The sequence below is a fragment of the Meles meles genome, chromosome 6, assembly GCF_922984935.1.
Source record: "Meles meles chromosome 6, mMelMel3.1 paternal haplotype, whole genome shotgun sequence".
Classification (NCBI taxonomy): domain Eukaryota; kingdom Metazoa; phylum Chordata; class Mammalia; order Carnivora; family Mustelidae; genus Meles; species Meles meles.
This window is the reverse complement of record NC_060071.1, coordinates 64,947,996-64,974,520: the sequence shown is the minus strand read 5'-3', so window position 1 is coordinate 64,974,520 and position 26,525 is coordinate 64,947,996. Positions and strand designations below refer to the sequence as shown.

Below are 26,525 nucleotides of genomic sequence, written 5' to 3'. Positions count from 1 at the left end.
AGAATTTATGCAGTGGAACATCTAGAGGCCAAAGGAATTTGGTGTTCAGCTCTGGGTGCCACATTTTAAAGTGGAAAAAGATAAACTGTTGTGCCCAGAGCAGGGCAATCACTAGACTGAAGGTCTGTTTGTATAAGGGCAGTAGCTATCAGGGTATACCTGCGTTTGGAGGGAGGGAGTGAAAGCTCAAAAGATAGCAAAGATCGGCTTTAGAGTCAGTGAGAAGAGGTTTAAGAGGTTTTTAAGGCAAGGATTTCCAGCTTAGAAGGATGTGGGCATTTAAAGAAACAGGGAATGTAAGAGATTAGGGTAAATACGATCCATTCAAATTCAGACATGCGGAGTTTGAGATGCCAGTACTGTATCCCACAGCTGGAACTGCTGTCAAGAGATTGGAAATGTATGCTGGGATTTACGGGAGATCAAATTGCGCATAACTCATATTTGAAACTAGAAAAGAGGAAGGCACAGTCTGGGCTCTGGAGACAATCTGCATTTAACGTGGTGGGAAGAGAGTCAGTGGAAGAGGCAGCTGGGGGAAGGTTCAAGAAGGCTAAGGGAACTAGGCAAGCGCAGAGTGTAGAAAAGTCAAAAAGCAGGATTTCAAGAAAGAAGAGATGGCGTGGAAACAAGTGGTGTAGGAAACTTGGAAAAGCCAATTGTGTTCGGTGAGGTCTTAACCTTGGAGAAGAATGGAGTTAATTGTCATTCAGATGTTTGCTGAGAGCTTAATTCCTGCTAGTGTAATGCTAATGCTAAGGGCTGGAGGAAGAGCAGGGTTCTGAACCCAAGAAGCTCACCGTGTGTCAGGGGAAGTGATAAGTGAATGGATACTTAAGATACAATGTTAAAAGTGCTCAAACAGAATAGTGCACAAGATACAGATGTCCTGCGGAGTGGGCGGCCTTCTGAAGGAGGCGGGGTTTGCAGTCCAGGTGCCAGGTGGGTCTCCTGAGATTCCCCGCGATTCCAGGGAATCGGGTCCTCTGAGACCAAGGACAGCTCTTAGGCGGTTGTGGGGAATGGCGGCCCCGGGGGACCTGGCGCCCGGGGGCGAAAGGATGTTCACAATATTTGGGTCCTATTTGAAAGATGCGAGGTGGAGTTTGCAGCCTGAAGGAGGAATGCAGAAAGGAAAGGAGAAAAAAAGCTTTTCTAAATTCTCCCCTACTTTCCGGGTAAGCAGAAAAGATCTGGAGGGGTGGAAGTCGAGCCCTTTGGAAGGCTAATCGACCGAAAGCTTCAATTCGCCGGGCTTCGGAAACCTTGTTACTCTTCTCCCGCCTGTACTTCGACCGGAACCCTAGTGCCCTAAGGCCTAGTTCGACGCCGGACTAGAAAAGCAGATGGACCCACACGAGAAAAGCGGAGTACCCGGTCGGGAAAAGCCGGGACCCGGGTGGAAGGCGCTGTCGGGCTCCGGCGGGGAGACCAGGGGACGCTGGCGGGGTGTGGGGAGCAACAGCCTTAGCAGGTGAGGATTGAGGGGGCCGTCTCGCCGTGGCCTGCTCCGGACCGCTCCCCTGAATCAGACCGGGAGTCTTTAACTCCCGGGGCTCCAGAGTTTCGTTTTGCCTGTTCCTAGCTTTGTGACCTGGTCGTTTATTCTTGGAACCTCCTTTTCCTCGTCTCTGTAATCGGAATAATAACAGAACCTCTCATGGTTGTTGTGAGGCGTCAGTGAACTATACTTGGAGCGGTTCCGGGCGCATGGTCAGCCCTGGACGTACAATCTGGACGAAGACGGCTCTCTTTTAGCTCCGTGGGTTACGTGGCGGTCAAAAATTACCAGTTTCGGCCAGGGGTCATCCAGTTCATGAAAGGTTTTACTTTATGGTTTTTGGTAAAAATACTAAACAAAAATTTACAATTAGCGTTATATTATTAGAGAAGTAACGCACTACTGAGGACTTGGAAGATACGGTGAATATTATTACTCATAATCCCATCATTCTGCATACGACTTTAAGCCTTTTTTTCCTCCCTCAAATCTTTTTTTTGGTCGGTACACTTTTATGCTTGTAATGTTAGTTTACATGCAGTTTTGATTCCTCCTTATTTGCCACTTAGTAGTGTAGCCTACGGATGGTGTTCACAAGAATCATTTTTGATTGTACAAATTCCATTTTATGGAATTATCATTTGTTTCCCAAATTCCTTTATATGTAGAGATAAAATTAAACACAATCAGTGAGGAAAATTGAAATATTACCTATGATTCCAGGACCTCAGATCAACTTTTTAATTTTCCTAGTTCTCTCCTATTTTTTTTTAAAAAGATTTTATTTATTTGAGAGAAAGAGAGCGTGGGTGGGGGGAAGCAGAGGGCAGAAGAAGAAGCAGACTCCCTGCTGAGCAAGGAGCCTAGTGAGGGGCTGGATCCCAGGACCCTGGGATCATGACCTGAACCAGAGGCAGATGCTTCACCTCCTTGAGCCACCCAGGTGCCCCTATATTTGGTCTTTTTTTTTTTTTTTAAGATTTTTATTTATTTGACAGAGAGAGAGAGATCACATTTTACCAGGCAGAGGGAGAGGGGGAAGCAGGCTCCCTGCTGAGCAGAGAGCCGGATGCGGGGCTCCATCCCAGGACCCTGAGATCATGACCTGAGCCAAAGGCAGAGGCTTAACCCACTGAGCCACCCAGGCGCCCCTGTAGTTGGTCTTAATAGAGCTGAGGTTATTGGCCATGGATGTGAGTAGAAGTTAGGTCAGGGGGGCGCCTGGGTGGCTCAGTGGATTAAGCCGCTGCCTTCGGCTCAGGTCATGATCTCAGGGTCCTGGGATCGAGCCCCGCATTGGGCTCTCTGCTCTGCAGGGAGCCTGCTTCCTCCTCTCTCTGCCTGCCTCTCTGCCTACTTGTGATCTCTCTCTCTGTCAAATAAATAAATAAAATCTTTAAAAAAAAAAAAATAAAAAAAAAATAAAAGAAGTTAGGTCAGGGAGTTGGGCCTTGTGCACTATTTTAGGAGTTTGAATTTCTGTGTGTGTGTGTGGGGGGGTATTGCTGACTTATTATAAGGGCAGTACAGTTGTATTTAGACAAATTCCTTTTGTTGCCAGGCAAAGGATGGTTTGAGAGAGGTAGAGATCAAAGTCAGGGGTGCTTTGGTACTTAAAAGAGTGTCTAATGGGCCAGTGACAAGGGCTTCACCTGGGAGCTTGTTAGAAATGAAGGTAAAGGATGTCTGAGCTGAGTTTCAGAGGATACATTAGCTAGGCAAATTCCATAGAGGCCCCTCCCGGCCTGGGAGCAGCAATCTGTCAAGGCCTGAAACTGAGAGAGGGACTACTGGTTGGCACTTGTTGGACTGGGAGTGTTTGTTTTGTGAGTATTTGGAGTAGAGAATGGGGATGGGACTCAGGTGAGGTTGGGGAGATGAATTTTTGTTTTTCCTCTCTCCTGGTCTTTGGGCCAAGACAGGAGAAAGACAAATAATTTGACAGTGCATATTTTATTCCTTTTAGGGGTGGCTGGAGTAAGTAGGAGAGAGGACTATTTAGCCAAAGTTGTTATTTTACCAGTATAGAACTTACATTGCTGATGTTTTGTTGTTGTTTTTTAAGGATTTTATGTATTTATTTGAGTGCAAGATAGTACACGCGTGAGATAGAGCGAGCGCATACATGTGTGCCCACGAGCAGGGGTTGGGGGGGACAGAGGGAGAGGGAGAGCAGAACCAGGCTTCCCGCTGAGCATGGAGCCTGATGAGGGGCTGGATCTCAGGACTCCCGGATCCTGACCTGAGCCAAAGGCAATGCTTAATCCAGTGAGCCACCCAGGTGCCCCTCTTGCTGTTGTTTTACATGTAGAGGCAGGAGCATGTAGTAGAAGGGCTTAAGACTGGGTTCTGGTCCAAGCTTCCATACTGATGAGCATTGTGAGCTTCGGCAAATCACTTCACCTGTTGGTGTCTGTTTCCTAGAAGAAGGAAATATCTACCTGACTTGTTCTACAGGAGCCTTGTGTGCATTCAGTGAGATAATATGTCAGGTGGTTTGAGATTATTAAGAATGACATTTAAATGTGATAGTATTAGTGTTATTGTTCAGATTCTAGATTTGGGGAGCTCAGATAGTGCTCAGAGTCCAACCCTTGCTACTCAACGTGTGGACTAAAGTGTGGAGCTTTGTAGACATGAAGGTTCTTGGGGATTTTATCAGAGAACACTCTTATAGCCGTCATTCCATCTGATCTTCAGAAGAATCCCTTAAGGTAGGTAGAGGACACATTAACACAGCCTTACCCCCAAGAAATTAGAGACTTCAATAGCCTTACCTGAGGATAAAGAAGTTGATTAGGTTTAACAATCTGAAATTGCCAGTATTCACAATACTCATAACCTAATAAGTGGTCACGTTTTCTGACTCCACATACAGTGCACACTGTAGTTCTTCTTTTTGTAGATGAAGTGCTAAAATGTCACTTAGCCTAGGTCTGGAGTGAATTAGTTGAATATCTATTTTAGGAATCAATAATTTCTTTAAAAATCCAGCATAAAAATTTAAGATTGACACAAGCAGGTTGCCTGGGTCACTCAGTCATTCAGTATCTGCCTTTGGCTTGGGTCATGATCCCAGGGTCCTGGGATTGAGCTCTACGTTGGGCTCCCTGCTTAGTGGGAGGCCTCCTCCTCTCTCTCCCACTCCCTCTGCCAGTGTTCCCTTTCTCACTGTCTTTCTCTCTCAAATAAGTCAATAAAATCTTAAAAAAAAAAAAAAATTGACACAACCTTGGGACACCTGCCTTTGGCTCAGGTCATGATCTTGGGGTCCTGGGATCAAGTCCTGCTTCAGGCTCCTTGCTTGGCAGGGAGCCTGCTTCTCTCTCTGCCTCTGCCCCTCCTCCCTGCTTATGTTCTTTCTCTTTCTCTCTGGAAAATAAATAAAATCTCAAAAAAAAAAAAAAGATTGACACAACTTTTTGAAGTGCATAATTGAATTTTTTTAGGGTAAATAACTCCATAAGGGATCCTTTTGTAGTTCATAAGCATGATGATTGGGTGTTCACGCTTCTGTGTGATATGTGCCACCCTATAAACCTTGTTACGACCTAGGCACATTACCCATCTGACGTGAAAAAACAAAAGAAAAAAAACTCCATAAAGGAGGCCTGTGTTTCTTTCCCTTTTGACATCTTTTCTCAAGGCAATTGGATGCTTTACATACTCTGCAAACAATATTCTGCTCATAGCAAGGCCCTGGGTAAATGTTTACAGAATTAGAAAATAAGTTCCTGAATTTCACAATACATGATCTGTGTTACATTTGAAATTGTGATGCGTTCATTGCTACCCTGGTAACTGTTCAATGTCTTTTCTGTTCTAGGTGGAATTGGAATTGGCCTGTTTGCTGAAGTTTCTTTCCCTCATAGCCCAGGGAGAAATTTACATTTGGACTTTATCTTACCATGGCTTTGGTTCTCAGGTTTCTGAATGGCGCTTTTATTTTCAGACACTGCCCAAAGCCGTGTGCCTCATGTCCATATTTGGGTACCCGCTTTGCAGACTATTGTTCTAGTAGTCTTCAGAAACCCGTGGCTGCTTCTGGTAGAACCTCCTCTCAGAGGAAATCTGAAGGGGATTTGCAAGGACATCACCAGAGAGAAGTTGCTTTGGATATAGCATCTCCTGAAGAAAAGCCTGAAGTTAGTTTTGATAAAGCAATTAAAGATGAAATAAAGGACCATTTTAGGCGTTTGAAGGATGATATTGTGAATCATTGGATAGGCCCTGAAGGCCGCCCTCTGCAAGAGGTCTTGATGGAACAAGCCAAGGTTGTCTGGCAGTTCCGTGGAAAAGAAGATTTGGATAAGTGGGTAGTGACTTCTGATAAGTCTATTGGAGGCAGAAGCGAAGTGTTCCTGAAAATGGGCAAGAATAATCAGAGTGCACTGCTGTATGGAACTCTGAGCTCTGAGGTGCCTAAGGATGGGGAAAGTGGCCGCAGTGGGTACTGTGCAATGATGTCCAGGATTCCAAGGGTAAGTGAAGCCCCACTTTTTCAGTTTTCAGTTTTTCAGTTTTCAGTTTTCTAGTGAACTTCAGTGAATTTCACTGTAGCACGAATAGAACCGTAGCATATGGCTTTTGTTTCCGTAAATGAACACACCTTGCAGGTCATCTGTATATGGCGTTAAGTAACTACTGGGCACAGGTATAAAGCCGAAGCATAAGGGGGATGTGGTTCCTGAAGAAGGGGTACTTGTTTCTAGGCATCACTTTGGGCCAGGGTGGGGCCATTCTTAGTTTGAGGAGTCATGGGAAGTCAGACGTTTAAACAATGATTTGGGGAGATTTGCATTTTCTCTAATAGATCACAGATCCTGTGATGGTCAGGGGTTCCTTAGAGTAGATGGAGGGTCACCTGTGGCTTTATTTTTTTTAAGTAAACTTTTTATTTTAGAATAGTTTTAGTTTTACACAAGAATTGTACAGAGTCCAGATGTGTCCCTCACCCATTTTCCCCAACTGTTGCCATCATAACATTGCTATAGTACATTTATCACAACTAAGAAACCAACATTGGTACATACTATTAACTAATTCCAGATACTGTTTGGGTTTTACCAGTTTTTCCATTTGTCCTTTTTTTGTTCCAGGATCCCACCTGGGACACCACATTACATCCAGTTGTCATGTCTCATTAGTCTCCTTAGTCTCCTCTCGTCTGTGATAGTTTTCTAGTCTTTCCTTATTTTTCATGAGGATGTGAGAAATCCTGGCCTGGCATTTTGTGGAATACCCCACAATTTGGGATTTTCTGATTTTTTTTTCTCTTGGTAGGTCTGGGTTGTTGGATTTTTAGGAAGAATACTATAGAGTTGAAGTACCCTTCTCATCACTCTTATCAGGCCCTCATGCTAGCAACCTGACTTAACACTGTTAGGTTCACTGTGACCACCTGGCCAAGATAGTGTTCCTCCAGTACTCCATTGTTAAATTACTTTTTTCCGGGGCGCCTGGGTGGCTCAGTGGCTTAGGCCACTGCCTTCGGCTCGGGTCATGATCTCAGGGTCCTGGGATCGAGTCCCGCATCGGGCTCTCTGCTCGGCAGGGAGCCTGCTTCCCTCTCACTCTCTCTGCTTGCCTCTCTGCCTACTTGTGATCTCTCTCTGTCAAATAAATAAATAAAATCTTAAAAAAAAAAATTACTTTTTTCCTTCTTCTTTCCATACTCTGTTGTTTGGAAGCAAGTCAGTAGGTGTGTCCTATATTCAAGTCGTGGGGTAGGGCATGGGATTAAGTTGTATCTCTTGAAAGGAGTGGTATTTACACAAATTATTTGGGATTCTTCAGAGAGGAAGATTGGTTTATTCTCCCACATTTATTTATTTAGTCAGGCAGTCATTTTGTATGGGCTCAAACTTCTGGTTATAATCCAGTAGTATGTTATTTACTTTGTTGCTCAAATTGTTTTAATTTTGGCCATTGGCAGCTCTTTCAGGTTGGGTTTTGTTCCTTTGACATGCCTCTATTTTTTGTTTTTTAGCACTTTCTTGCACTACAGGATACTCTAAACACATCTTGTATTTTCTCTGTCCCAACACTAGAATTAGCTATTTCTCGAAGGAGCCCTTGTTTGTTTTTTGGAGCTGTGGGTGCTTGGGTATACTTATTGCTACTGGGTTGACATTATTTCCAGAACCTCTTAGTGGACATGGCAGGAAATACAAGGATGTGCACCAACCCCATCTAGAGATGTGGAAACATGCCTGTAATTATTTCTATACCTGTAGTAAACTAAGTATGAGTTCATGCTGTGCTCTGACTCTAATCCAGTACCATGTGGTTCATCCTGGGCTTCTGCCTCTTGCTTATCTATAATTTCCCTCTATAATAGTGGGAAACCTGTCTCCCATCACTTACCATCAGTTTACCTATGAATTCAATCCCAGAGTACATGCAAAGCAGTTTTAGAACTTTTAACCCATAACCCTGTGAGAAATAAGCTTACAACCAGAATACAGTGTTTGTATATAGTTTCTTTTGTCTTTAGCCTTATAGTTTCTAATCAGAACACTGTTTTCCACAGTTACTTTGGTTGACTCCTTTGTCTTACCATCAACCTGTAGCTTTTTGCAAATTTGCTGACCAGGTGTTATTCTAGGGCTGCCTGCACAGGCTCCCATGCCTGGCCTTGGCCACAGCCCCTGGATGTTTGCTTGGATATTGTGCTCTAAGGAGAAGGGCAAATGTTAGGCGTAGTCTTAGGCTTCCTCTATCCAGATAATGATGAGAAAGAAAGATATGTGTTGTTGGAGAGACGTATGCTTTCAAAGATTTTTTTTTTCCAGTGCCTAAAATCCACAGAATGGATTTGGTCATTCCACAGTAGAAAATAATTCTGCAGTTAGATACACACTGGGGGGTATTGAAAATAGGTGATAAAATTTATTAAGTGTGCCCTGCCAGTCCTTGTGCTACTTTATATATGTTTATATATAAATGTATATAAATATATACATCTATCTATCTATCTATCTATATCCCTCTCTCTATATATTTACATCCCTTTAATTCCTCCCAACTCTCCTCCAAGTTGTGGTCATCCTCATTTTATAGATGAGGAAGCTGAGGCTTTGGGAGATTTAGTAACTTGTCTAAGGTTATATAGCTACTTGGGCACCTGGGTGGCTCAGTTGGTAGAGCGATGGACTCTTGGTTTCTGCTCAGATGGTAATCTGAGATTGAGCCCCGCGTGGGACTCCGAGCTCATGCGAAGTCTGCTTGTCCTTCTCCCTCCCCCTCTGCCCCTCTTCCACACACACCTTCCTCGTGTTTGGAGTGTGTACACACTCTGTTGTTGTTGTTGTTTTTTTAAGATCTTATTTATTTGTCCAAAAGAGAGAGTGTGCACGCACGCACAAGTAGGGGGAGCAGCAGGCAGAGGGAGAGGGAGAAGCAAGCTCCCTGCTGAGCAAGGGGCCCAACTCAGGACTCTATCCTAGGACCCTGGGATCATGACCCATTTAACCCACCAACTTAACCGACTGAGCCACTCAGGTGTCCCACTGTCTCTTTCTCTTTAAAATAAACAAATAATATCTTTAAAAAAGTTATACAGGGGCGCCTGGGTGGCTCAGTGGGTTAAGCCGCTGCCTTCGGCTCAGGTCATGATCTCAGGATCCTGGGATCGAGTCCTGCATCGGGCCCTCTGCTCAGCAGGGAGCCTGCTTCCCTCTCTCTCTCTCTCTGCCTGCCTCTCTACCAACTTGTGATCTCTCTCTGCCAAATAAAATAAATAAAATCTTTAAAAAAAAAAAAAGTTATACAGCTAGTAAATAATCGTTCATATGTGAGCACTGCTCTTCTTGAAATCAGATTACCTTTGAGACTGGTATAAATAAACTCCTTTGTTAATTAACACTATGCTCCACTTTTCCTGCAGTAGACAGTATAGATAGTTGTTAAGAATACAGATTTTGGAGTTAAATGGCACTGGATCTGCCACTTCCTAGTTGAGTGCTCAGTTTCTTCATCTGTAAGATGGAGCACAATGATAGTACTTATCTCATAGGGCTGTGAAGATGAAATTATGCCCTCAGAGTGAGTGCTTAGGGTAAGTTTTCCATGGATAGTAGCTATTTTTATAAAACAGCGGTTTTAAAACTTCACCTCTTTCATAGGTTTTCTGACCTATGGGAAGGCAGCTGTCATGTACGCTCAGAATCCATTGCTCCATAGGACCAGGGAAAAAAGGTACATAGTGTAATTCATTTCCATTCATTGATATAATCGAGTGCCTACCACACGTCAATACTGTCCTGGGCCAATCTGACAAAACTGTGTCAGTATTTTGTACTAAAATAAGAATCACCAGATTTGTCTGCCTCCTAATGGTGGTAGAAAAGTCAGAAAAATGCCTAGTGGATCCTTTTGATGCTGCAAAAGGTAATGACTCCCATTTTGCTTTTGGTGGAAAATGAGAGTAATTTTCCTTTCTGTATTGTAGGGCCCTTTTGAGAAAAAGAGGGCTTATGATTGGTCCCAGTTCAACACTCTGTATCTCCGTGTACGTGGAGATGGTCGGCCTTGGATGGTGAATATCCGAGAGGACACGGATATAATCCAGAGGAAGAATCAGATGTACAGTTACTTCATGTTCACCCGTGGGGGGCCCTACTGGCAGGAGGTCAAGGTAACAGCACAAGTCTTTACCGTGTATGAAAATGGAGTCTTAAGATCATGGTCACACTGTTGTTTGGTTCGTTTGTTTTCCTTATTAATCCTTCTTGGAAGGTGTGGAAAAAGAAAGAAGATAACCGACTTAAGGGTAAGATTTATATAATTGATTTTTTCTTTCATTAATATAAATGCTAGTTTCCTAACCGGTAAATATTTTTTATAAAGTTGTCACTAGGTCCATGCTAAGTCATGGGTACATGTCTGCTCTGGGTGCAAGTAGGTGTTTAAGTTTCTGCCATATTCTCTCTTCCAGGTAATTCCCTAAGAACAATAAATGCTTCCTATTTCACAATCATGAAATTTTTATTTATTTCTTGGTAATACAATACTTTGTGAGAAGAAGCTTTGAGAAGTTAAAAAATGTTAGCCTGGAGGAAAATAATAGAAATTCAGGGAATGAATTTCAACTGCCCATTCTTTTCTTCTGCCTACTGAAAGATTTTTAATCCTTAAACTCAAAAGAAAGTCCCCATTTTGCTTATACTTAAACCTAAGGGTCATTCTGGATTCCTTTCTCCCTCATCCCACATATAGCCTGTTAGCAAATCTTACCACCTGTACCTCTGAAATACATCCAGAGTCTGACCATTTCTCGCCCGTCTCTCTCACTGTCATCCCAGTGCCTTTGGATTACTACAGCAGCTGCTTTATTGGTTTCCTTTGTTCTCTTGCCTCCTAAAATCCACTCTCCACATAGCAGCCAGAGTGATCTAACAGCATAGTACAGATTACATCACTCACATGCTTAAAACCCTCTGGTGGCTTCCCCTTACAATCAGATTAAAGCCCAAACTCCTTAACATGGCTTACTGGGTCTATAGTATTGGACCCCTGTCTTTTTTTTTTTTTTTAAAGATTTTTTATTTACTTATTTGACAGAGAGAGATCACAAGTAGGCAGAGAGGCAGGCAGAGAGCGAGGGAAGCAGGCTTGCTGCTGAGCAGAGAGCCCGATGCGGGACTCGATCCCAGGACCCCGAGATCATGACCTGAGCCGAAGGCAGCGGCTTAACCCACTGAGCCACCCAGGCGCCCCTGGACCCCTGTCTTTATCCTGAGTCTCCCGCCTACCCCCCTCCTCCATACTGTCCCCTTTTCTGTGTGTCACACCCAACAAGCTCACCTCCATCTCAGAGCCTTTGCACTTCCCCCATAGCCTCACCTGCTTCCTCTTTCTGTCATTCACCTCTCAGGTCGAAATTCACCTCAGAGACATCTAATCCCTGTAGCTAGAGTTGTACCCTCTAACCCAGTTACTTTGAGTAACATTACCCTGTTTTTTTTTTTCCTTTTTTCTTTTTTAAGATTTATTGATTTGAGGGGTGCCTGTGTGGTTCAGTCATTAAGCATCTGCCTTTGGCTCAGGTCACGATCCTATATGTTTTATAATATACATTGTTCACTGAATTTTACATATAACTTTCTGCTGAAATATTTTTACATTTTTAATTTCTGCTTAAATTACTATATAAATAAACCAGATTTTAGTTATTTCATCCTTTATTATTGTACATTTAGATTGTTTTCAGAATTTTGTACTGTTGTACCAAACTCTGAAGTAGATAACCTTATTTTCTTAGGTTATTTTCTTAGAAATAACATTCCTAGAATAAATGATTTATTTTTAAGGCTTTTGCACATTGCCAGATTATTCTATAGTATTACTATTTAATTGTTAATGATTACTTTCTTTCCTGAAAATACATAGAGTCCTAATCTTTGTCTGGAAAGAATAGTTGTTTGCAACAGCTCTCTTTAAATTATTGAGGGAAAGTGATGGGGAAGAGATTTTTCTTTTATTAGAATATTATTGAAGTACAGTGTTATATTAGTGTCATGTGTGCAACATAGTGATTCAGCATTTATATATATTACTCAGTGCTCATCACCATTAAGTGTAGTCACAAGAGGTTTTTATTTAAGATTTTAGTTATTGGTGCCTGGGTGGCTCAGTGGGTTAAGCCTCCGCCTTTGGCTCAGGTTACGATCTCAGGGTCCTGGAATCGAGCCCTGCATCAGGCTTCCTGTTCAGCGGGGAGCCTGCTTCTCCCTTTCTCTCTGCCTGCCTCTCTGTCTACTTGTGATCTCTCTCTGTCAAATAAACAAATAAAATCTTAAAAAAAAATTTTTTTTAGTTATTATTTAAGAGAGAGGGCAAGCCTGCATAAGCAGGGGGAGGGGCAGATGGAGAGGGAGAAGCAGACACCCCAGAGTGGGGAGCCCAATGTCTCCATCCCAAGCATTGAAGGCAGATACTTACTGACTGAGCCACCCAGGTGCCCAAGAGGTTTTTGTTTTGTTTTAGATTTTATTTATTTATTTATTTTTTAAAGATTTTATTTATTTATTTGACAGACAGAAATCACAAGCAGGCAGAGAGGCAGGCAGAGAGAGAGGAAGGGAAGCAGGCTCTCTGCTAAGCAGAGAGCCCGATGTGGGTCTCGATCCCAGGACCCTGAGATCATGACCTGAGCCGAAGGCAGCGGCTTAACCCACTGAGCCACCCAGGCGCCCCTAGATTTTATTTACTGACAGAGAGAGATCACACAGATAGTGGGAGAGGGAGAGAGAGAAGCAGACACCCCACTGAGCAGGGAGTCTGATGTGGGACTCGATCCCATGACCCTGAGATCATGACTTGAGCCGAAGGCAAAGGCTTAACCGTTAAGACTGAGGCACCCAGGTGCTCAAGAGGTTTTTAATTAAGTGTTACAAATTGCTGTTCGGTTGTTCATGAATAAGTCTCCTGTAGTAAATAGAAGTGAGATGCTCAAATATTTACTCTGATTATGGAGAGAAAACAGGAAAACGATGGAAAAATTATATAGTTTACTATCACCTGGAGAGAAAGAACTGTGCATCCTTTTCTTTTATACAAGATGTAATGTTCCTTCTTAGCTTTTTTATCCAGCCAAAAATATCCAGTTCCCTTGGTGTAGACAGTGGTTTTAGAAGAGATCAGTTTGTGGACTGGTGCAGTATGTGACACATGACACATGATAAGCAGGTAGCCTTGATTCCACTTCCACAATGTGTTTTGAGTAATGAGGTAGTCGAACTGCTGAACTAGGATGCAAAATAAGAAACTGATTGGGGAGGGGGACCTCTCCAGGTTTGTTTGACAGGAATGAAAGGAGCAAGGGAACTAGGATGTGACCATATGTATGTATGTATTTATTTATTATTGATTTATGACTTATTTATTTACATTTATTTATTCAGATTTATTTATTTTAGAGCGAGCGTGAGCATGAGCGGGAGGGGTAGAGGGAGAGAGAATCTCAAACAGACTCTTATGTTGAGCAGGGAGCCTGATGCAGGGCTTCATGCAGCACACCACCCTGAGATCATGACCTGAGTGGAAACCAAGGGTCCAGTGCTTAACTGATTGAGCCACCCACATGCCCCTGGATTTAACTGCATTTTAATCTGCTGTGTGAGCAGTGTGATCTTGTATAGTGATGGGTTAGAATCTGAGTTTTTGAGTTTGTTTTTATGTCAACAAGTGCTTTTTTTTTTTTATTTTTTTTTTTTTTATTTATGACAGAGAGAGATCACAGGCAGAGAGGCAGGCAGAGAGAGTGAGAGGGAAGCAGGCTCCCCGCCAAGCAGAGAGCCCGACGCGGGACTCGATCCCAGGACCCCGAGATCACGACCCGAGCCGAAGGCAGCAGCTCAAACCACTGAGCCATAATCTGAACAGCACATTTTCTTTAAACATTTATATTTTGGGGGCTCAAAAATCAAAGTCTAAAATGATGTACAGTGAGAAGTCTCACTCCCACTCGTGTCCCCATCCACACTCTTCCTGCCCACCCTGGGTAGGTAGTCACTTTTCAGTAGTTTCTTGTGTAGCTTGGTAGTTACATTATGCAGATTAAGCAAAAATAAGTACCTACTCCTATTTTCTCCAATTTTTCCTACTCAAAAATAAAAATAGCATGCTTTGGACATCTTCTGTGCTTATTTTTAAAATTTAAATCGTAGGAGTGCCTATGTGACTCAGCAGTTAAGCGACTGACTCTTGTTTTTGGCTCAGGTTCTGATCTCAGGGTCATGAGATTGAATCCAACATCAGGCTCTGTGCTGAGTGTGGAGCCTTCATAGGATTCTGTCCCTCTGCCCCCCACCCCTCTAAAAAAATAAATAAAATTTAAATCCCAGAGAGCTTCCATATCAATGTGTGGAGTTATTCTCCTTTTTTTTTGTTATTTTATTTGGTATTTTTGGTTATATGGAAATCCTATAGTTGATTCCTCTATTAATAGATACTGGGTTGTTCCCAATTGCTATAAGTTTTTAAAAATTTTTTTTGAGGTGTTATTTTTTTTTTAATTTTTAATTTTTAAATATTTTATTTATTTGTTTGACAGAGAGCAAGAGAGGGAACACAAGCAGGGGAAGTGGGAGAGGGAGAAGCAGACATCCCGCTGAGCAGGGAGCCGGATGCATGGCTTGATCCCAGGACCCTGGGATCATGACCTAAGCCAAAGGCAGACGCTTAATGACTGAGCCATCAAGGCACCCTTTTGAGGTGTTTTTAAAATTTGTGTTTCTACTGTGGATTCTGTCCTCTTCTCTAATAATATATAGGTTTTCCCATTGTATCCTATGTAGATCTGCATTAAGAAAATAGCTACATAGTGTTCAGTTGTATAGATGCACCATAATTTAACCATTCCCCTATTTTTCCTTTTCCTTTTTTTCTATTAGAAAAAGCTACATTTTTAAAAAAAGATTTTATTTATTTATTTGACAGAGAGAGAAATCACAAGTAGGCAGAGAGGTAGGCAGAGGGAGATGGGGAAGCAGGCTCCCCGCTGAGCAGAGAGCCGGATGCAGGGCTGATCCCAGGACCCTGAGATCATGACATGGGCTGAAGGCAGAGGCCTTACCCACTGAGCCACCCAGGCGCCCAGAAAAAGCTATATCTTTATGTATTTGTCAGAATTTATAACATATATTCCTAAAAGTGAAATTGGTAGGTCAGTTACAGCATTTCAAAATTTGCTAAATACTGCCATTAGTGGGGTGCCTGGGTGGCTCAGTCCGTGAAGTGTCTGCCTTTGGCTCAGGTCATGATCCCAGAGTCCTGGGATTAAGCCCAACATCAGGCTCCTTTCTTGACAGAGAGCCTTCTTCTCCCTCTGCTTCTGCCTGCTGCTCCCCCTCTTCATGCTCTGACAAAAAAATAAAATATTTTTTTAAAAATTGCCATTAGTTTTTTGTTTTTTGTTTTTTTAAAGATTTTATTTATTTGACAGACAGAGATCACAAGTAGGCAGAGAGGCAGGCAGAGAGAGAGAGAGGAGGAAGCAGGCTCCCTGTAGAGCAGAGAGCCCGACACAGGGCTCGATCCCAGGACCCTGGGATCATGACCTGAGCCGAAGGCAGAGGCTTTAACCCACTGAGCCACCCAGGCGCCTCTGCCATTAGTTTTCTACATAAAACATTGCCATAAACTTAGCAGCTTCAAACGGCCCATGTTTATTAGTTTACAGTTCAATAGGTCATGAGTTGGGGCTCGGTATATCTGGGTTCAGTGCTTGGGGCCTAGAAGGCTAAAATCAAAGTTGTCAACTGGGCTGTATTCCTTTCCGGAGGCTCTGGGGAAGAATCCACTTAAAAGTTCATTGTAGTTGTTGGCCAGATTCAGTTCCTGTGATTATAGGACTAACATCCTGCTTTCTGTACTTGTTGTCATCTGACTGCCACTCTCAGCTCCTGGAAGTTTCCTGCAATCCTTGTCATTTTGCTTCTGCCCTTTTCAGAGCCAGCAGTGAAGAATCTGCTCCCAAGAGATCCTTTTAACCTCTTTTGCCAGTCCTCCTGTGGGCTCAAGTGATTAAGTTGGGCCTTCAGAGGATAATCTTCCCTATATTAAGGTTGGGTGCTTTGGGACCTTCCTTATGCACAGTCCTTTCCCAGCAGCAGATGTTAGGATGAATACCTGAAAGGTGTGTGGATACAGAAGGTGGAAATCTTGGGGCCATCATAGATTCCTGCCTCCCAGTTGCGGGCTACTCTCTGAGTCGTGCCAGTCTGTATGCCTACCAGTAGTATACATGTGTGCCCATTTCTCCCCTTCCCCATGTTTCCGTTGATTGTTAAATCTTAGTCACCTGTGAAAGTTTTGTAGATACTAGTTTTTGTCCATAAATGTTGGAAATATTTTTTTTCCTAATTTATCTTTTGTCTTTGCTGTCAAAAAATTAAGTTGTACTCTTACCATTTTTCCTTTGGGATTTCTGGCTTTGAAAGGTTTTCATCTAACACTATTTCAATTAAAAAATATATCTATGATCCAAATGCCTGGCCACTTGTCATAACTGTGTAAATTAGAACTAAAACATTAAAGAATGTTAGAATTAAACTATCACTGCAGTTCCATACATATGCCTCAGTTGCTTGTATTTTAGCTCTGAAGTAAATGGTTTCTCTTTTCAGATTCCTTTCTCCAAATTTTTCTTCTCTAATCAAGGAAGAATTCGGGATGCCCAGTACCAGCTTCTGCTTGACAAGGTAGTATTTTCCTGTACTTTCACTTAGAGCTGTGATCTTTAGTGAAACAAAACTCCTGTGAGGACTTCAAGTCCATTTTTGAGGGTTGGCAAATGAAGGATGAAAATTCTTAACAAGGTCACCCCTGGTATTCCACACACAGACTGACTCAGACCTGTTCTATGAACCAAATCCATGCAGGAGGACTTGTAGTGTGGTCATCTTTTCAGCTTGCCTACATTTAATTTAGCTCCAATATAAGAGAATAGTATTCCAGTTCAGGAGGGCTTCAAGGATCCTCCATTAGCTATCCATGCTATCTTCACCAGTCTTAAGTGCACTACTTTAAAGAAAGGGAAGAGGAGTAGAAAGAAAATCACCCCTCCACTTCCTTTTATGATTTGCTACAGCATAGAACTATGATATACTTGTTAAGGCCTGATAGTGTAAAGACCCAGTTATATTAATCACCTTATCAATGTCAGTGTGTGAGATTTTGATCAGTTTCTCTATTTTAAATGTAGATCTCTTCTATTGGATTCACCTTGGCTGATAAAGTGGATGGTCCATTCTTCCTGGAAATAGATTTTATTGGAGTGTTTACAGATCCAGCCCACACAGAAGAGTTCGCCTATGAAAATTCTCCAGAGCTTAACCCAAGACTTTTTAAATAGAGATGGTAATTTTGTAGTACCAAACTAAGAGTAGCAGTATCCATGATGACCGAGACAAATAAAGTATTTAATGGCTTTCATCCAACAGCTGGTATGTATTCCCTGAGCCAAAGGTAAATGCTGTTGCCAAGAGGGGCCACACAGGGAGACGCAGCATGAAACTAGGTTCTAGGCTATAACTTAATGCAAGTCCTGATGTGGAGGTACTATGTAAAGAACTTAACTGTTTTGGGTTAAAATGATTTGTTAGGAACAATTCCTACACACATACGCATTGCCAAAGCAAGCAGCCCTCAAAATGACTGTTGATGTCCTTCTACTCTGTTCCTTGTAGGTTCTTGTTTTCTAATCCATCATTGGAGGAAAGGAGATTGCTAAAGATTGCTATACAATCCAGTGATTTTTAGTATATTCACAGACTTGTCGATTTTTATCACAAGCTAATTTTAGAAAATTTCTATCTGCCCTAGAAGTAACCTTAATACCCCTTGGGCAGGCGCTCTTAATTCCCGCCCCCCTGCCCCAGGTGTCTGCTGATCTGCTTTCCCATAGGTTCAGCTTACCTGGATATGTCCCACAAAGACAATCATGTAATATGTAATCTTTTATGTCTGGCTTCTTTTCATTTAGCATAGTGTTTGTGAGATTCATCCATGTTGCAATATTTTATTAGGACTTTATTTCCGTTTAAGTGCATCATTTTTAATCTATTAACGGACAACTGGATTTTCTCTACTTTTTGGCTACAATGAATACTACTACTGTAAATATCAGCCTGTAAGTTCTTGTGTGGCCATGTGCTTCTTTTTCTTGGGTATATACCAGGAATAGAAGGTCATGTGCCTCTTGTGTTTCAATGTTACACATGCCATTGCTGGGTAATGTGGTAGATATATATATATATATATATATATATATATATTTTTTTTTTTTTTTTTAAGATTTTATTTTTTGATTGAGAGAGAGCACAAACAGGGGGAACAGCAGAGGGAGAGAGAGAAGCAGGCTTCACACCAAGCACGGAGCCCGATGAGGGACTCGATCCCAGGACCCTAGGATCATGACCTGAGCCGAAGGCAGTTGCTTAGCCGACTGAGCCACCCAGGCGCCCCTGTGGTAGACATATTTAACTTTAAGAAACTACCAACCTGTTTTCCAAAGTGATTATATCTTTTTACCTTCTTAGCTGCAGTGCATTTGACGGTGATTTAATTGATCTAATACCTGCTTAAGAGCAAAATCTGAGTTTATTCATCAACAGGAGTATGCCAACCTTCTGTGGGCTCGTGTATGTTTAACAGTAAGTATAACAGAGTTGGACATGTGCTGTGAAAAATACAAGGGGATGACCTGGTCATTTTTCCTTAGGGTGACAAGAGGTGGTCAGGACAGATGCAGAGTATAAGTATGCTTGTTAATCTTAGCTGGTCAACTCAATCATGAAGTAATTTGCAAAGAATCTACCACCATGAGAAAACATTTATGAAAATCTTGAACAGTACAAAGCTAAGAAGGTCCACCTCGGTGCAGTAAACATGGCTAGGAGGCTAAGCAACTCTAGTCTTTTCCATGAAGTAACTCTGACAGAGCAGACTGATCCTTGAAGCAGCAATCCTCAGATTTCAGTATGGCCCTGTTTATTTTAAATAAGTCAGGCTAGAACAAACTGTAGAGTTTTTAAGAATATATTGAGTGACAGACAGCAATTACATCAAGTGATCTGAACAAACATGCATAGGTAACAAAACACTTCTCAAAGTAGAATATGCCATCACTAACTCATTTGGTTCCCTGTTTCATTAAGACTACTTGATTTTCTAAAGGAGGAAGAAGTGGCTTTCTCAGCTTATTAGTGGTCCAAGTTCTACTAAATCTCGTGGGAGAACTACCTCCCATCAGGTAAATGCTTCTGTCTAGAAGAGGATCCCAGTTCTGTCAGTAGAGGGAACTTGACATTAAAAATCTAGGTCAAGCTTTGCGCAGTGGCAGTATCGTAGCCAGTGAGGTTTATCCGAGGCGCGATTATTGCTAATTGAAAAATCTAGGTCAAGAATCTATAGGATGAGTCACTGGAAAACTGAATTGTACAGAGATAGGTAAAAACCATTTGAAAGAATCTGAGCTTTAAGGTTAGTAACATCTTTTCAGGGATGTAGCATGTGAGGAGAACCACCAACACTACATAGATAGTGAACAAAGCAGAAGAGTCTTTTGACTAAAGTGGGGAAGACAGTAGAAAAAAATATTTACACTAAAGAAAGGGTTCAGAATAAGATACTATTTACAGGATGTTAATCAATCTTCAGCCATAATGAGGCCTCTCCGAGCTCCTAAAACCTTTGCTTTCTTCTCCTTTCGTCTTTGCTCATGTTGTTTCCGTTGTTCCTCCCTAAAGAGGGGGACAGGTACTCATTAGGGTCTAGTGAAGCTCCACAAACGTCTACTTTAAAGCACCTGTCAGACTAGTATCTAAGCTTAAGCTGAAATCCAGTATAGTACAAAACACACAGGACACTGTCCTCTAGCTAGTGCCCTATGGAAACCACAGCTCTACATCACTTGTGTTAAAAGGGCTAGGAAACTGGTATTTTCCTTTTTATGTTAATTCAGCATTCTAAAATTAAGCATGGAACTGGAACAAAAGACACCTCGGTACCTCTATTTGTCTTAAATGAAAAATCTCTGCCTTTGGAAGTCAGAGGTCAGGCTCAAAATCAAAGTCTGGTGGAAGTACTAGAACTAGGGTCTGCTGATCTAAGCCACTCCGTTTCTGGAAGGGATTGGGGATTGGTAGGAGGAGTTGGGGGAGGCTAGTTTTATGTTAAACTTAAAAAAAAAAAAAAAAAAAAACCATGAAGTAATCGCTACACCCAATGTGGGGCTCAAACTCACAACCCCAAGATCAAGAGTCATATGCTCTTCCAGCTGAGCCAGCCAAATGCCCCTTTGTTAACAATCTTAATAGCAAATATAGGTAGTAAATAAATGTCTTGGTGGGAGCTGGATATAGGCAAGTCAAATGATGGGTAATCCTGGATCAGGATGGTTTCATTCAGGGAATCAACTCAGCCAGGACCAGCTAAAACCCACAGCAAGCTTTGGCTTCGGTTTTCACACAGAAGGAAGCCTCTAAGGATCATCCGGGGATTTCTTCTGGCTAGGGCCTTGAAGCCTAGTAAGCCTGGTTTCCCTGGGACTGAAGAACTTACACCTGCGCACTTGGAAAGGCATCTGCAGGGATATCCAGGTACACTGTTGGGGCTGGTAGGTCATGTGAAGCAGGGTCTCCTTGTGTATCCCCTGTTGAGCTTTGGAAACAGTGTAGTTGCTTGGGCCCCTCCTCCCAATTACTGAATTAAAAAACCACTGTGGTGGGCCCTAGGCATGTATATCTTCAAGAAGTCCTATATGTGATCTCACGACTCCCCTTTTCTTAAACACCACTGTTAATGACACTCTGTACCTCAGAGGCTCTGCTTTTACATACAGTCTTTTAAAATTAAAATTACTGTAGATCTGGGTAATTATGTACTCACCTAGTCTGGAGAGGAGGTTGTTTGTAAGTTTTCTTGTGGAAGCTAACTCTGTTTACATGTTCCTTCAGAGAATTATTTTCTTTAGATTGACCCCATGGTTTCAGTTTGCCTGGTTTAGGAGAGAAAGATTTAAGAAGATTCTATTTATATTACCTATTTTATTCTCTTCATCTGAGGCTGTTTGCTATGAATATTTATACTTCATTTTTATTGACATTTGCCTGTATAATTCCATTAGTTTTAGTTCCTATTCCATAAAAAATATAAATCGTATTTTTCCCCCTAAAAACAAGGTTTTTTTTTGTTTTTTTTTTAAAGATTTATTAAGAGAAAGAGCTCGTGTGCACACATGGCCTGGAGGGGCAAAGAATCTCAAGTGGACTGCTGAGCACAGAGCCTGATGTGGGGCCTTAATCTCAGGACCCTGAGATCATGTCCTGAACTGAAATCCAGAGTTTGACGCTTAACCCACTGAGCCACCGAGGCACCCAGAGAAGTCTTACTGTTTTTAAAACAATTCTAGGGATGCTTGGGTGGCTCAGTCGGTTAAGCATCTGCCTTAGTTCAGGTCATGATCCCAGGGTGCTGGGATCAAGTCCCACATCAGGCTCCTTGCTCAACAGGGAACCTGCTTCTCCCTCTGCCTGCGGCTCCCCCGACAAAAAAAAAAATTTTTTTTTAAAAGATTTTATTTATTTGACAGACAGATCACAAGTAGGCAGAGAGAGAGAGAGGAGGAAGCAGGCTCCCTGCTGAGCAGAGAGCCTGATGCGGGGCTCTATCCTAGGACCCCGGGATCATGACCTGAGCCGAAGACAGAGGCTTTAACCCACTGAGCCACCCAGGCACCCCTCCCCCTGACAAAATTTAAAAAAATATATATCTGTATAAAGCAATTCTGGAATTATGGAAGGATCACATGAAATATTGGTGGTGGTGGTGGTTGTTAGTATTGCTTTTTAAATGGATATATTGATACTTTAATGTATGCCCAATTTATATGGGCATTTATATAGCCAGTAAACGTCCCAGGTTGTTGGGTGGGTGGATTCCAGCCTGGGATCCTTCAAAAGTTGTAAAGAAAACATTCATTTATCCATAGGCCAATTTCTAAGTTTCTCGATTTTTCCCTGAAATTTTATTATATCTTTGCTGTAACACTGATTAAAAGTTAGGGCTTTGATTTACAAAAATGTAAGTGAGTTGATTAGTATTTGCTTAGTGGATAGTCTTTTAAATTATGGGTCATGTGGACCCAGGGGAAAGAAATTCTAGGTGGCCAAGTACAGCTTTCCACTGAAGCATTAGAATTTTCCACATCCTTAGACGTAGAACTATTTAATCCTACGTCTTTGGCATGTCTTGTATCTCAGAGCATCTTCACATACCTTTGTGTGGCTCATAGTTGAGGGGACGAGACAGACTTGCTTTGAGATCAAACACTGGCTTCTTGCTGGAGACTGGAGTCTGTGCTGCCTGAGTTGTCAGCTTGAATGGTGTAACGACTACAAAACCAAGGAACAAAGCTCCAGAGATTAATTAGGGGGAAAATAAAAGGCCTGCATGGTTTTTTGTTGAAGTACTGTTTCTTGGTCTTAAAAATATCATCTCTGTGAACAGTCTCAAACATGTGGTTTTAAAAAGGAAAAGGGGGAAAATAACTAAGGAAAGCTAACCACTGAGGCTTCCCTTGTGAATAGCTCCTCAAATAGTCTCAATATTAGGATATTTCCTAGAATCAGCTGGGAGTTGAAAATCCTGTTTAAATAACTGACTGGGTAAATGTTCAGTCTGTGTCCCTCATATTATTTACCCTTCAAAAATATGTTGTTAATAGTTCAGTGGTGATTACAGGGTCAGAGGAAATAGCAGTGCAATCTCCGGGTGCAGGACTATAGGCGCTCTTTATATTTTCTTCATAACTTTTTGTATTTTTCAAGTTTTCTATGATGAACACTCATTTTACCTTTCAAAATCAAAGTGAAATGTCTTCGGAAAAAAATGTTAATAGTAACATTCTCATTCACATGGATATAAAGCCTGCAGGAACCTAATCAGATAAAGCAGACAAGATGTGTGGCTCTGATTGTTGGGTAATAGAAGCGGTTATTTAAAAATGTGAATTTTTGTACTGTAAAGTTAATATACCAGAATGGTAGGACTCAGTAAGCCAAATTTTCGCTACAGTTGGGCACCATGTATCAGGCACATTTTTTCTGGATTTAATTTTTTATTTATTTATTTTTTATAAACATATAATGTATTTTTATCCCCAGGGGTACAGGTCTGTGAATTGCCAGGTTTACACACTTCACAGCACTCACCATAGCACATACCCTCCCCAATGTTCAGGCACATTTTATTAATTCTCTCCCATCGCAGGCTGTTGTTGAATGTCAGCACTTGCATGTAAGTATGAATAAGCAACTAAGATCTAGGACCACGCAGTTAAGTGAGAAAAGCACAAAACCCCTGTACGTGTCATCCCACGGTGTGGCTGTCAGGTGCCGGCAGTGGGGGAACACGGGCCATCCACAATGCCGAGCAGTTTCAGTAGCTACCATTCAAGCTGGCCAGTATACCCCAGTCCATCCGAGCTCCAGAGAAGCACACTCTCATATATACAGGAGACAAGGTTAAGAATGGTCATGACACTAATAACAAAAGCTGGAAATACCCACATACATACTGCTTCTGGACTCGCTTAAAATGTAGCTGTCAGCCTCACGTTCCTGTCTTTAAGGTATGAAGAAACTCTCATAAAGTCTCTACGTAGATTATTAACTGACAGTCTCAGAGGAGTTGGCAAGCCTTTCTATGTGATCATGGCTCTTGGCTGACATATTCAATGGGACTCTCAGGAGAATTTTGACAGGCCTCAATCTCCTGGTTGTAGTTTTTTTGTTTGTTTGTTTTTTAACTTTGTACTGCTACTGCAGTATTCTTTTGAAAACCACCTAGTCCTTTTAGGTGATTAAGTAGACCGTGTGTAGAAGAGTGTCCATATGGCTTATTCTGGTTTACATAATCTATTAGTCCATTGTGTGGCATTTATTCCACCAACTCTGGGATCCTATTAGTTTCACAATCCTGGAGGGCCAGTCAGAGGCTGTAATGAATACTGTGATCCTCCTTCTAATCCCGGAGTCTGGGAATGGGCTGAATGCTCTTCAGAGAGGGTCACCGTCTTAGGACTCCTTATAGCAAGATGGAGTCCTCAGGCAGATACCTGTTTTTTGTTCGCGTCTCTGGCATTTTCTTCACCCATACAGAGTGAAAAATACGCTATGCTCAAATTTTTGCTTTGGATTTTATAGTTATGGAGAAGCTTTCAGTAAACAAATACACTTAATAATTTGAGGAAGTTACATGGCTTAAAGATGAACCAAAGTTGTTTTTTTGTCTTACCAGAAGCAGAATTCCCAGTTGTGGTCTTTATCTTGTATATCCCGAGCACAGCCTGGCCTTTTGGGGTACTCCCAGATATGGTCACATGTGGAGACTTTCTGGCTGGAGTCTTGGTCAGTGAACGCTTATGCTCATTATCTTTGGTAGCAGCTGAAAACCTGAACAGGACAGTGGAGTACCAAACATGAGTGTGTGAAGAGTAACTTGTGTCAAGCATAAAAGCAAAACCACCTGTGAAAGGGCTCAAATATGGACTTGTTACGTGAATGAACCTCTTTTGCAGAATAAACATTTTACAACACTTGATTTGTAAAATACGGTTTTATATTCGCTGCTTTCCTTGCCTTGCCCAGTGACAGGACAAGGTAGAGCTCCAAGGGAATGTCTTTGGGGCTCAAATTACAGTTTAGGAGGTACTTGAACCACTCCCCACTTTCTCCTCCTGGTGACGGCCTGTCAGGGAACAGAAGACTGCTATGCCAGATAAGTGATGGGGACAGTCTTCCTAGTAAATGGTCATTCATTTAAATGGTACATAACCCTGTTCTCCTGGCAAATTGCCATAAATTTATTCCACTGATTATGATGCATATTTCTTATGTATTTTAATGTCTGAAATTGGGATATGTTTCATAATTAGTAACACATGATAGCTGGCAGTGTTTTTTTCTTAGTGGTTCATAAAGTAATGATGAGGTCTCCATTTGATGGTGTCTTAGAGTCAGCGAAACTCAGGAAAGACAGATGTAAATATACATGATGGTGGTGGTGGTAGGTTAACAGAAGACAACTTCTGGACTTACAACTAAGATGTGGCAGTAATCCTGTATCAGCACCCCAAATTATGGGGTATCAGCATTACCTTTCGACCTTGTTAAGACAACTGAGTGTTAGGAGAGGTGCCATGAAGTCCAGGCTGCTGTGAACACTCCATTGGAGCAAGAACTTGCCCTGACCATGCAGTTCCTCAGTACTATTAAATACAGTCAGAACTGCCACGTAGAGGTACCTCACGTTCCACACTAACTCAATAGGGTTCCAAACTTCAGGGCATTTTTAAGCTCTAAACACTACATCAGATAATTGCAGGTGTTGGAGAAGTGTCACCAGGTACCAACACTATTAGACGCTGTGAACACCCTTTAAAAAGGAGAGAATAGGGGCACCTGGCTGGCTCAGTCGGTAAGCATGCAACTCTTGACCTCAGAGTTGTGGGTTTGAACCCCACACCAGGTGTGGAGGTTGCTTAAAAATAAAATTGGGGCACCTGGGTCGCTCAGTGGGTTAAGCCTCTGCCTTTGGTTCAGGTCATGATCTCAGGGTCCTGGGATCAAGCCCTGCATTGGGCTCTCTGCTCAACAGGGAGCCTGCTTCCCCCTCTCTCTCTGCCTACTTGTGATCTCTGTCTGTCCAATAAATAAATAAAATCTTTTAAAAAAATAAATAAAAATAAAGGGGGCCTGAAGATCTTCATCTCTGGAATAGTTAAAATGGGGACTACCCTGTGTCAAGGAAAGTACAGAAAGAAAACAGAGGGGTCAGTGGGGCGCACAGGGTAACTCACACTGCAGTACCCAGTGGGTTACAAAAGTTACACGTTAGGACTAATCAGTTATTTTCTGTAGGTATTTAGCTTCAACTTTACATTTAAGTCAGTGGAAAATTTTCTCATTACATGTCTTTATTGGCGTACGTTAAACTAATAAAATGAATATCCATATATACCTTCTATCTTTACTTACAAACCCAATGTGAGCTTAGAGAAGTTTAAGAAAACCCCAGACAAATTTAAAGAAAAAAGATTAGAGCTTATAAAAACCATCCACTTATTTTCTCTCTCCATTCTGATCCCCTTTTGCCTTCTTTTTCATCAACATTAAACATACTTGATGTCGCCCACCTGAAATGATCAGGAGGCAGTAAAGCTTTGAGACCTTGTACTCGATTACATATTGGAGCTCTTCTTACCTGACGTTCATTTTAGTTGCTGAGAGCACGGAACGCTTGGCAGAGCCCTTTCCACACAAGGTGCTCCTGCCGGCAGTGCCCAGTGGCCGGCCCTGCGAACGGCGCTGGCTGGTGGGAGTGCAAGCCAAGGGGAGCCTTCCCCGGAGAGGAACTGGAGTCACCACTGCGCCCTTGGCGGCCGGCTGCTTCTGCAGAAGGATATTGCATCATGTTCAAGTTGGGTTTCTTAGCACTGTCTCTAGAGCAGCTCCAT

At 42.1% G+C, this 26,525-nt stretch overlaps 2 protein-coding genes, 1 non-coding gene and 1 pseudogene across 6 annotated transcripts in view; 3 read left to right on the top strand and 1 right to left on the bottom strand.

Moving 5' to 3' along the window:
• Window positions 1-17,440, top strand: part of NDUFAF1 (NADH:ubiquinone oxidoreductase complex assembly factor 1) — a 34,886-nt gene extending 17,446 nt beyond the window's left edge. The window contains exons 1-5 of one of the 3 annotated variants that reach the window (XM_046009387.1): window positions 1,160-1,178; window positions 5,328-5,982; window positions 9,954-10,139; window positions 16,633-16,707; window positions 17,211-17,440. In XM_046009387.1, coding sequence (XP_045865343.1) covers window positions 5,410-5,982; window positions 9,954-10,139; window positions 16,633-16,707; window positions 17,211-17,360 — 984 coding nt within the window. In that variant the 5' untranslated portion in view covers window positions 1,160-1,178; window positions 5,328-5,409 and the 3' untranslated portion in view covers window positions 17,361-17,440. Of the gene's footprint in view, window positions 1-1,159; window positions 1,179-1,381; window positions 1,475-5,327; window positions 5,983-9,953; window positions 10,140-16,632; window positions 16,708-17,210 lie in introns of those variants that run through there. The other 2 variants (XM_046009385.1, XM_046009384.1) reach the window with 2 other exon arrangements.
• Window positions 4,971-5,075, top strand: LOC123945223. The gene has a single exon (XR_006819124.1). It is a non-coding gene; the product is annotated as a small nucleolar RNA U13 (small nucleolar RNA).
• Window positions 17,441-19,331: 1,891 nt separating the features above from the next.
• On the top strand, window positions 19,332-19,446 carry LOC123945253 (annotated as a pseudogene).
• The window catches only part of NUSAP1 (nucleolar and spindle associated protein 1), a 31,953-nt gene continuing 24,833 nt past the window's right edge, over window positions 19,406-26,525 (bottom strand). For both annotated transcript variants that reach the window (XM_046009382.1, XM_046009383.1), the window contains exons 7-11: window positions 26,273-26,460; window positions 24,305-24,462; window positions 22,285-22,401; window positions 20,897-21,005; window positions 19,406-19,749 (exon numbers count right to left, since the gene is read on the bottom strand). In XM_046009382.1, coding sequence (XP_045865338.1) covers window positions 19,656-19,749; window positions 20,897-21,005; window positions 22,285-22,401; window positions 24,305-24,462; window positions 26,273-26,460 — 666 coding nt within the window. In that variant the 3' untranslated portion in view covers window positions 19,406-19,655. The remainder of the gene's footprint in view (window positions 19,750-20,896; window positions 21,006-22,284; window positions 22,402-24,304; window positions 24,463-26,272; window positions 26,461-26,525) is intronic.